The sequence below is a fragment of the Mytilus edulis genome, chromosome 5 (genome assembly GCF_963676685.1).
Source record: "Mytilus edulis chromosome 5, xbMytEdul2.2, whole genome shotgun sequence".
In the NCBI taxonomy this organism is placed as follows: Eukaryota; Metazoa; Mollusca; class Bivalvia; order Mytilida; family Mytilidae; genus Mytilus; species Mytilus edulis.
In genome coordinates this window covers 35,088,246-35,100,477 of record NC_092348.1, presented here as the reverse complement: position 1 = coordinate 35,100,477, position 12,232 = coordinate 35,088,246, and the positions used below count along the sequence as shown (strand labels likewise).

At 31.7% G+C, this 12,232-nt stretch overlaps 2 protein-coding genes across 2 annotated transcripts in view; both read right to left on the bottom strand.

Moving 5' to 3' along the window:
* Positions 1 to 3,708: 3,708 nt before the first annotated feature.
* The window catches only part of LOC139523545 (VPS9 domain-containing protein 1-like), a 57,482-nt gene continuing 48,958 nt past the window's right edge, over positions 3,709 to 12,232 (bottom strand). The window contains exons 12-14 of the mRNA XM_071317651.1: positions 5,286 to 5,352; positions 4,680 to 4,784; positions 3,709 to 4,229 (exon numbers count right to left, since the gene is read on the bottom strand). Of these exons, the coding sequence (XP_071173752.1) occupies positions 4,145 to 4,229; positions 4,680 to 4,784; positions 5,286 to 5,352 (257 nt within the window). The 3' untranslated portion in view covers positions 3,709 to 4,144. The remainder of the gene's footprint in view (positions 4,230 to 4,679; positions 4,785 to 5,285; positions 5,353 to 12,232) is intronic.
* Positions 6,748 to 10,516, bottom strand: LOC139523546 (piggyBac transposable element-derived protein 4-like). The gene is made up of 5 exons (XM_071317652.1): positions 10,273 to 10,516; positions 9,570 to 9,743; positions 9,048 to 9,233; positions 8,451 to 8,617; positions 6,748 to 7,929 (listed from the first exon to the last, which is right to left on the bottom strand). The coding sequence occupies exons 1-5, from the start codon at positions 10,404 to 10,406 to the stop codon at positions 6,767 to 6,769; spliced, it is 1,824 nt and encodes a 607-aa protein (XP_071173753.1). The 5' UTR covers positions 10,407 to 10,516; the 3' UTR covers positions 6,748 to 6,766.

Sequence of the window (12,232 nt, the reverse complement as noted above, 5' to 3'; positions counted from 1 at the left end):
GTACGGACACAACATTCAAGCTGGATACAGCTCTGAATTTGGATTGTGATTAAATGTTTCTGACCCAGAATGAATGTGGTCTAATGAACTTAATTTTTTTTTTTTTGCTTTTGAGCAATTCACTATGCTGTTGAATATTAATCAAATAAATGGGGAATTTGACCATAGGGACACAGATGATGCCCCTGCTAGTATATAACGTTATAAAGGGACATAAATCAAGAACTGTAAAAGTGAAGCTGCCAAAATTTGAACTTAAACCAGTCTGCACGGTAAGCCACTAGTCCGATGCCCTAGACTAGAAAAATTTCATTCGGACTAGTAAGATTTTGCAAAACCTTTTTTGGCCAAATAAAAAAAATGTCAGAATATTGGTCTTCGGACTAGTAGTTGAAAAAAAGTTTTTGGTGCAGACTGTTAAACTGAGTTTAGTGGTAATAAGCATTATATATACATTTCATTAAATTTAGTTGAGGCAAAAAAACAGACACAAAAAAATACAACAATTTTTCCATAATTGACATAACCCTAGAATGGTTATCCAAGTGTTTGTAAGCACTGAAAGATAAAGGTTGCTTTTATTTATCAGTTGGTAATAAAATTTATTATTGCATTGTATAAAGCATTGGTTTTAGTTGATTCAACTACTATTCTGGACATAGAAAGATAACTCCAATTTTCAAAGAAGATTTTAAACAGCATTGATTGTAGTTGAATCAACTATAATTATGGACAAAGGAAGACAACTCCAATTTAAACTCGAAAAAATGCTTGTTTTTGGCCCATAATTCCCGCATGAATAGGGTAATTACCCCAAAACTCAATCCAAGCCTTCCTTATGTTATATGGAACCTTGTGGTACAATATAAGAGAGATCTATACACTTACACACAAGTTATTGTCAAGAAACTACAAAAATGCTAGTGTTTTGCCCCTTCTTGGCCCTTAATACCTAAACTGTTGGCACCATAACCCCAAAATGAATCCAAACCTTCTATTTGTGGTATTAAACATTGTGGTACAATTTCAGAGCAATTGAAATACTTACCGGGTATACACAAGTTGATATCCTGAAAGTAGAAAAATGCTTGTTTTGGGCCCCTTATTCCAAAATGGTAGGGACCTTCATCCTCAAAATTAATCCCAACCTTCCTTTTGAGGTATTGAACCTTTTTAATAAATTTTATAGAGATCCATTCACTTAAACTTAAGTTATTGTCTGGACACCAAATGTATCTTCGGAAGACGACGCAGACAACATTAACCATTATACGAACGCAAAATTTGTTTGCGGTCGTATAAAAATCAGCCTAATATCTGAAGGTGTTTAGAAAAAAAAAAACTCCACATAATGGTTTGTTGCGGAATGACGGAATTACGGAATGACGGACAAGGGTAAAACTATATGGCACCTACTGTATGTCAAATAACAGGCAAATCTCCTTTCACCAAAATATCCTTTCTTTAAGTAGATACATGTATTAGGATAAAAAATGGCAATTTAAATTGTATTTCATATCATCAAACAGATGCTCCCAACTGTTTTACAAATCTTGCTCCTGACTCTTTGTCATATTTCCTCCTGAAGGTGTTCATATAGTACTGCATTTTAATAGCAAGCAATTGTAATGCTGGTTAACAAGATTGAATCTGATATAAAACATTAAAAAAATATTGCACCAACTTCCCAATAAATCAAGCAAAAATATGCAATTCACAATCTTTTATAAAGCATGGCACTTGTTCCATACTTCAGTTATATGTTAATAGAATTGACATATTTTATTTTCAGCGGACTTTTTTTTTTATCAACTACTAATTCTTAACATATGTTTATAACTGATTTAAAAAAATACATAATATGGTTGGCCACAATTGTTAGAAAAAAATAAAATGCATAATTGACAGAAGTCAATACCTTCCCCTTCGCCTCTTCAAAAATGATTACTTAAAGTAAAACCAGCCAATTTTCAAATATCACAGACAAAAAATTAAAATCAAATACAATACCATAAAAAAGTTCAAGCAACAGCCATGAAAAGAAACATTCATCTAATGGAAGAGTTAATAAAGTGTACTAGAGAAAAAACCAGTTCATTAGAAACTGCAAGTAAAGGCTAATTCTGAAAAAATATATGCAGTGGTTGTTGGTACTTATTTTTATCTAACCCAACACCAATGTAAATAAATCTATTTTGAAAGATATTGCATTTGTTTGTCATGAAAAAGAGTCAAACAAAATCCAACCAACTATACATCATGATATATTATAAATGCTTTCCATCTCTCTCATACTAGGCGAACCCTGATTTTGCAAAGATTGTCTGTAGAATAAAATTCTTTGTTTCAAATTCTATTAATGCACAAAAACAATTGGTTTTACATTTCCAATAGTGAAAATGTATCACTGCACTAATCTCACCTGCCTGCAGATGGCTTAAACAAGAGTGCACACGCTGAAATGTCTCGCCTTCTATACTAATCATTGATATTATGTTGATAGTCCTAAGTATAAAGCTAAGCTTTATAACAACTGTCACATAAACTTAACATTAACCAAGATAACTAAACATAGACCAATGAACCTTGAAAATGAGGTCAAGGTCAGATGAACCATGCCAGGCAGACATGTACAGCTAACAATGCTTCTATACAACATATATAGTTGACCTATTACTTATAGTTTAAGATAAATAGACCAAAACACAAAAACTTAACACTGTGCAATGAACCGTGAAATTGAGGTCACGGTCAAATAAAACCTGTGCGACTGACATAAAGATCATAAAATATTTCCATACACCAAATATAGTTGACCTATGGCATATAGTATTAGATAAAAAGACCAAAACTCAAAAACTTAACTTTGACCACTGAACCATGAAAATGAGGTCAAGGTCACATGACATCTGCCCGTTAGACATGTACACCTTACAATCGTTCCATACAACAAATATAGTAGACCTATTGCATATAGTATGAGAAAAACAGACCAAAACACAAAAATTTTACTTTGACCACTGAACCATGAAAATGAGGTCAAGGTCACATAACATCTGCCCGCTAGACATGTACACCTTACAATCGTTCCATACAACAAATATAGTAGACCTATTGCATATAGTATGAGAAAAACAGACCAAAACACAAAAATTTAACTATAACCACCGAACCATGAAAATGAGGTCAAGGTCAGATGACATCTGCCAGTTGGACATGTACACCTTACAGTCCTTCCATACACTGAATATACTAGCCCTATTGCTTATAGTATCTGAGATATGGACTTGACCACCAAAACTTAACCTTGTTCACTGATCCATGAAATGAGGTCGAGGTCAAGTGAAAACTATCTGACAGACATGAGGACCTTGCAAGGTACGCACATATCAAATATAGTTATCCTATTACTTATAATAAGAGAGAATTCAACATTACAAAAAATTTGAACTTTTTTTTCAAGTGGTCACTGAACCATGAAAATGAGGTCAAGGACATTGGACATGTTACTGACGGAAACTTCGTAACATGAGGCATCTATATACAAAGTATGAAGCATCCAGGTCTTCCACCTTCTAAAATATAAAGCTTTTAAGAAGTTAGCTAACACCGCCGCCGGTTCACTATCCCTATGTCGAGCTTTCTGCAACAAAAGTTGCAGGCTCGACAAAAATGGAAAATTGTGGGATGCAAACAAAAAAAGGGAAATTGTTTTCTAATCCTTTCATTTGTATAATACAAACGTTACTGAACATATATCAGGGTGAATACTCCCACACTATGTTTCTTTCACAGCTTTTTTCAAATCCATTTCCCACTCAAGGGATATTTATTTAGAAATACTATTATACAGTAGTATAAAAATGAATATTATTTACAATATCTCATTCATGAAAATATATATATAATTTATGTTCTTTAAACAAAAAAAATGGCACATATCTACAATTATTTGTAAATGATATCAAAATCACATAAAACAAACTTCAACTACACAAATAAAATGGAATCATTCACTGTTAAACAACATTGCATCTTTATATCACAGTCCTCCTACCCAAAACTGATAATTTCTTCACATTATATTTCGCTTTATCAGGGGAGGTAATAACAACCGATAGCTATAAATAAGCTGGTCTCCAGTCTATGCAGCCATTCCCTGGGATACCAGATAACCTACAGCTGTCTGTATGGATGTCAAACAATATCCTTCTTCACCCATTATATACCTATGAAAATAAAACATGCATTTGTCAGCTACTGAATTAAATTCCTATAAAAAGAGACAGGAACATTAAACATTTAATTTTCACTATTTATTATAAAAAGTCTGTACAGTAAATTGAACTAAGCTAAAATTTCAGTGTAATATTTTTTATGCATAAGAAAGTGTGATATGCAAATTTGATCAATATTAGAACTGCAAAAATATTGAAATTGGAACATCAAAGGCGACATTATGAATCATCTGGCATCTATGCATAAAACTTACCAGAGTTAATCAGAGTTAAAACATGGCATTATGCTTTTGCTTACCATAATGGCACTTTTTTTATACTAAAAATGACCCTAAAAATTCATGAAATAATTCACCTTTGGTCACCATTAGTGAACAGATATGGTTAAGTTTGCCATCCTATTAAAATATCCTTCATAAATATGCATTTAAAAATCATTACCCTTCATGAATAAACTCCTCCAGTATCAGACATTCAGATAGTATTTGTGGTTGTCCAGCTTTAATGATAACATAGCACAGGATAGGTAACAAATCATCAGCTCCACTGTAAGACACAAATGTATAGAAATCATTTCACTAGTAAGAAATAGATTTACATAAAAATGACTCCTTTTAAGATCATTAAGATCATATGTATATTGTTATGATTCCTTTTGATATGTATATATGTATTTGTAACTTGATTAATAGAAATGTGTTCGCAGTCGATAACTATTCAAAGTCTCAGAATTTGAAAACATGCATTTAGTTAAGACAATTAGCATCCTAGAATATAGCCTAATGAATGACTGATGTATAGATAATACTGGTAATTCACACAAGAGTTTCTTCGGTTGTTTTCTAAGCCTTACTCCATTTTCTAGCCTTTATTCTATTGGCAGCCCTTTTCCACCATTCTTCATCCCAGTCAACCCATTTCACTAGACCCACATTATTGATTTGTTTGTTCAATTTGTTCTCATCATCAATATGCATGAAACTGGATTTTCAAATTTAAAGGACCTTAATATCTATCATGGCTATAAAATAATGGATGGAAACTTACATAGTAGGAATTTTCTGATTTTTAAAGTAATCTTCAATACACTGACACACTAATCTGGAACACTTTACTGAAATGTAAATATTATTATTAACAAAAGTTGGAAAAGTATTCCATAAAACTAGATAGCTGTTGGATCTCAACCAGTGTGTCATCATAACACTTGTAGTTCATTAATGTCTAATTGTTAAAATTGTTTCCTGCAATGAGTGTTATTTATAATGTGTTACAGTCAATGTGAATTCATTATTAATTTGTAGGATACCATTTTTTGTTGATTTCGTTGATTACATGAAACCTCAACTTAAGTTTTAACCCTTTAACATTCACTGTTTTTACTGCATTTTTTTCTTAAAAAGTAGAGTTTAACTTTGTTTAGATTTAGTGTACAAAATACTAGGAAAAACTGGTAATGGCCTATATATTATGAAAGACATATATTAAGACTGTTGTTTCAAAAAAAAAAATATGTGTTTCCATGGTTACCAGTCACGTGGGAATGATATAAAAGTCACAATTTAGGCATTTTTTTCCCATTAAACATATATAATTTTTTTTCCAGTAACTGTATCTCCAACACCATAGGGAAATAGATACAGCTGACTTTATAATTAGTAACACCTCATACCACAGTAATAAAAAAATGTATCCGAACTTAAATCTTCAGGGAGAAAATTGGTTTTTTTTTGGTTGCTAAGCAATAGGTCTACCCGTCAAATTTCATTAAAAAAATGGTATTTGTATAAAATCTTGACTAATTCATGTATTCTTTGGATATTATTTTATTTCTTATTGGTAGTTTATGATTATACAATTTAATGCAGTTGATATACCTTATTCTGTGATAATGGCAACATAATGGTTACCATAGCAACCGCATTAAAATATTTGGCAATGGTGAAGGAAGACATACTTTTTCGTATATTTTTATTTTTTCCATATATATTTTCAAATTTTCTCATCATACCAGTCTTTTCCAGCCATTAATCTTTTGTCTCATGTCTGTTCATGCTTATGCTATAATCAAAAACATTGTTGGGATGCCATCATGACCCATTTTGACCTTGTGTTATATATGACCCTTAGAATAAATAGAAAAAGTGTCTTGTAGCAAATTTTGAATACACGGATCTTTTGACATGTGTTTATGATATTTAGAACATGTTTAAACAGTACCATCAAGCTAGTACTAGATGCACAATAATAATCATCATATGATATTACCCTTTGACCTTAGAAAGGTTTCTGTTGTTCATGTGTTGTTTGTTTTGTTTTTTTTGGTATATTGTATTTGTTTTATTTTTTTTATTTATTTTTTTTTTTGGGGGGGGGGAGGGGTGTATTTGTGTTAATCTCTATGACAAACATACAACATTTCCTTATTGTTAAAGATCAAAAGGCATGAAAGTTATGAAATTGGAATTAATTGATGATATCTTTGAAGAAAAAAACATATTTCAAGAAATCAAAGAAATAATGTAAATTTAATGCAAATTTATAAAGCTTCTTTTCCTTCCCCTTTCCTTCACCCACTGTTTTGCTTCCTCTCCACCAACAGAATGCCATTTCGTAAAACAATTTCTGTCTTTCCTCAAACATAATGGTACTTCACATTTTGAACAATATATGTTAGTTTTTGTGCTTGGAGTCTTATTTCCCTTCAAAGACGCTTTTGCATTGCAATAAGAACAATCAATTCTTTTGTCTAAACATGCAGGCATACAAGTTTGTTTTTCAGTTTCATCACTTGAATGTATATCCATCAGAGATAAGGCTAAAGCTTCTCTATATTCTAACTGATTACTGATATTTTCTACTTTGTTTGAAGTTTTCTGATTAAATTCTGTGAGTATGATAAAAGAGTTAACAATCATTATGTCAATACAGTGAAAGAAAATAACTTTCCACCAATGGAACTTAGACTTTATGTAACACGGGTACTTGTTCAACATCTGGTTTGATTTATCGACACCCCCCATATTTGTATTATAATCATGAATGACTGACGGCTGCACTACTTTCTTCTTTTTAAATCCCTTTCTTTCATTGACAGTCCTATGACAATAACTAACATCAGACCCACGATGAATCGGTGAAATGACTGTCACTGTTTTGCAATCTCTCCATTGAACATATGCAAAGCAATTAGCCCTATGCCATCTAAAATCACCCCTAGCAGAGCATTTTTCAAATTGTTCAATGTCCTTAAACTGTTTAGGCATTGCACTACTTGTTCTCCTTACTGCACCAATTAAAAATGTCCTCTTAGTAAGAAGGTCATCAGCCAAATGCTGTGTTGTATAGAAAGAGTCAGTGTAAATCCTATATCCCTGTTGAAAAATGTTTTTTCCAATTTCCATGACAACATTGTATGCGAGACCTTTACTTTTTTGGCATATAACCGTTCTTTTTTTCCCTAAATATACATAAAAAGCATATGTGTATCCAGACAAGGCATCTGCTAATACCCACAGCTTTATACCGAATCGTATAGGTTTGTCACGTATAAATTGACGGATTCCAGAGTACTGATGTTTTGAAGAAACCATCCTTTCATCTACAGATACTGCTTCATAAGGGTGATACATGGACTGGGATACATTTTGAACATGATCAAGTAGCAAACCTATTCTTGTCAGCTTGTCATCTGAAATAGATAATAATGATAAGGAAGGTGGACTAAATGTTAAGATGGTACCAACCCTTCGACCTTAACTGAAATAACTTTGGTAACAGTAATATGATGAATTCTCCCTGCACTTATTCACAATCTAGACTCTTTATGACGGTTTCCCTCTTTGAGGCTGAAAGGGGTATTTTGAGATAAAAAAAACATAGTTCTACTCTTTTGAGTTTTCAATAGCATGCAACCTTTAATAAACATGTCAATTTGTATTTTTGTCATTCTTTATTCATGTTTTTTTTTCTTCTTTTTGCAGATTTTGTTCATGTTGTTACCAATTGCAGATTAGTGATACTTTGCAATGCAGTTATTCACATATTTAAAATGTTGTTCCCAAATTAAGCTTTAAAATAGACATATACACATAACTAATGTATACAGTATGTTGACCTCTAGAAAATTTTTGTACATATGTTGTTGGTTTCAATTTGCATGACATATAACTATTATGAAAAGTGAAAATCATTATCATACTCATAGCTAACCTTTATCTGGATCACAGTTAATCTGTAGAAATGACAGTAAAGCCTTAAATCTTATTATTGGCATGACTTTGTCAACCACACTTGCATCATACAAAGGACTCCTTGACCAGTACTTTTCAAGATTTGGAAGATTTACAATAGACATGTATATAACAATACCAAAAAACCTAAAATAAAAAAATATTGGAAAAATCAAATGGAAAATATTTTTTACCAGGTGAAATAAAGAATTTCAATGAAAATGAATTGCACCTTAGGGCGAACGTTGATACTGCAGGTGTCTTACTCAAACTGCATTTAAATACATTTAGCTCTAGAAATAAGCAATTAATACAATGTATTAAAAGTATTGTTTTGGCTCTTTATTCTAATCAGTTTAAGCCTAAAAACCAATTCCAATTTTTATAATGTCCATCCTTGCTTGCACGCTTTTGATACTAGGAGTACTTAAAGAGTAGTAGTCAATATACATGTACGTGTACTACAAGATAAACCTAATGACAGCGGTAATATATTTTAACCTGCAAATTAAAGAAATGCAGAAAATAAATTTACTCATCAATTTTAAACATAGATATATGGATATTTGTTAAATACCTATACATTTCTGCTACAGTCACTTGGTTCCAGCCTCCATCACTGTCAGAATAGGATAAGTTTTGTCCCTTAGCTATTAGTTGTTCTGCATGGTGATTAGTTGCAATACATATCTGAAGTACTATCTGATGGGTGAGAAACAGGTACAGAAAATCTACTGGTTTCTTAAATGCCTTTAAAGATTGCCTAGAAAATAATATTTTCAATATCTGAATACTAGTTGTTTCAAGAAATGCAAGAACATTCCTATTCTAAACCTTGAACTCATTACTATAATTTTTGTTTTTTATACAAATAAGTACTTTAAAAATACATGTAACATGTAACTAGTATTTAGAGATAGTTATAAAAATGGAATATTTCTTTCTTGTCATTCCAGAATAACAGTTGCCATATATATATCCAAATTAGAATGATTGAGATACAAGTACATTTGTATGCATATGTTATATAAAATTTGTTTCTCATTTAACTGCACCTTTCTCATTACATTATTTTATATATAACTTTTTATTTAATAACCTTGTTAAAAAACCAAACTGTAAGACAGGTGCCTTCTCTGGCTTAAAAGAAAAAGTCCTTGGGTCTTTCATTCCATCATCAAAATCTTTATCATCTTTCCAATACAGAGATGTAGCTAAGGGATCCTGGGATGCAGATGTACTGACTGTTGATTGTGAACCATCCTCACATGATCTAATGGAAGATATGTTAAAATGTTCATTATTGCATGAAAGCTAAAATGATTGAAACTTCATCTGGTTCCTCAGTCCATATATTTGATATGAAAAAAATGACACAAAAATCCGGTTGAAAATGACATCTTTATTGCCCAAATACATGTGTATCTTATCTAATAATCTATAATCATATATTCATGTTCATTCCTTTGTTATTGATATTTTCCCTTACTTTTAACTCTGTAATGACCAAAACCGACCAATTATATATTTCAATAGATATAGTAAGATGTGGTATGAGTGCTAATGAGACAACTCTCTATCCAAGTAACAATTTATTGCAATACATCAAAATCTTTTTGAACAGTTTGGTCATTGACAATCAGATCATACCACTTCTATTCATTTATTTATTCCATCAACAGCAATTCAAAAGCAAATTATACATAGATATTAAATTTCATATGAACAAAATTTGTGCTCGCTACCACACAGATAAAATATGGGAACAAATAATAATCTTAAATACAAAGAAACAAATTTACCCTTGACTAGAAAGAACTGGCACAAAGTCATATTCCCGCCCATTTTCCTCTTCTAATTGGTTATTTAGGAGCAAATCAAGATATTCCTCCTCGTCCTCCGACAGAGGATAGTCAGATTCATTCTCATCATCCATGTGTACAGGTTAAGAAGCAATGAGTAGTTTGTCTCGTTAAAATTTCAAGTCGCAAACATGTTGGAAAATAAGTTCAACAATCAGGACGTCGCGATAATGTAAGAAACAATCCGCTTCCAAAACCCGTAATTTTCAGTCTATTTTTGTCAAATTTCACACGCTAATTGCTCACTCATTCCAGTATCAAAACTTGAAAGGAAAAGTGTTTTGGAAAGCTTGGAAATTAATTAAAAAAATACTCGATTTAGATTTTCCTATTTCGAGATACGTTTTCCTATAATTTACGTAGACCTCAAAAACTTTTTTTTTTTGCATTGTGAGTCCTTGTCTTTTTCGCTACGCATTTCTTCTGCTGGTACACATACCATACCGTTTTCTTTCAATAATCGATAACTATTGGAAAGCTCTTTGTTTGGTGTTTTAAATGCATATTTTTATTTTGCATTGCTAATGTTAGAAAGCCATTAAAATACGCTATTTCGGCAATGAATAGATTGGTTCCCGTTTGAAAATAACGTATGAATTTTGAAACAGAATGACTCTGCATTAAACTCATAAAACGCATTAAATAATAAAAATATTCTATTAACAAAAATATTCAGACGAAAGGGCAGACTCTGGCCTTTAAAATAAGTCTTTCCTGGCTAAAATACGTTTAGTATGTGTGACATAATAATGCTTTTCATAAAAAATATGACTTAAAAAACGCTTACCGGTCAAATTGACCGGTAGGAACATTAAAGGGTTAATGTTCAACGAACAAATCATTTTCTATACTATTTGTGAAAAGAATCTGGCAAAACCACTAATTGAAATATCAATGAAAATACTCTTTTTTCTCAATCCATTAAAATTACACTAGTAGCACGATTTCAGTCTGAAACGGTCATTTTGGTCTGATCGCATCTTGATTGACTGGATTTACCGCTAGAGAAATTCGTCAAGATATTTAAGGTCGTTCAGTCGTCGTTCAGATCGATAGCCTCATCAGGTAAATCAGTTCGTTAAGGCATGTCAAGACGGAAAAGACTGAATCGTCTAGCGGGCTGTTAAGATCCGTTACGACTGTGTCAGACCAAAACAGACTACGGATAGAAAATTACGTTAAGATGTTGTCAGACCATGTCAAGGCATGTTCAGATTTTTAAAATTTGGATAAAAAACGGGTGAAACTTTCACAGTGATTATCAGGGGTTGCTCCCCTTTTAAGAATAAAATAAAAATTAGAAAGAAGACGGTTTATGTTAACTGAAAGTGTACCATGACGTCCCCTTAATTAAATAGAAAAAATAATCAACTTTAATTCTTGCTTCTTCCTATTTAATTAATTAATATTTTTGATATTAAAAAAAATAAGTAGCTCAAAGTCAAACTGCTGCACAAACCGCTGCGACTTGAGTTAAAAATCAACAGATTGCCGAAGTATTATTTATTTATTGAATATTAAAGCATCTGAAACTTTATAAGTGATTGCAAATACATTTGTGCAATTACTGACTGGTGCCGTGGTGAAAAATTTGTCAACTTGACTTATCAGTTATAAATTAAAGAATTACAGATGTTCTTAAAAAAATACGGGATGTCGGGATGATCATAGTGACTTGAAAACGTGTAATCATGTTTAATTAAATTTTGATGTATTTTTTTTTAATATTGGAAATGAAAAAAAAACATTATCACTTATTTTCTTTATGTTTTCCATATAAATTTCATTTTGGGTAAATTTGAGGCAGGAAAAATCTATTAAATAACGAAAGTTGCCAATCAATCTCGCAGTGCACAAATTATTCGGAAGACTCTTGCAATACTCTACGTAGTTTAAGGTG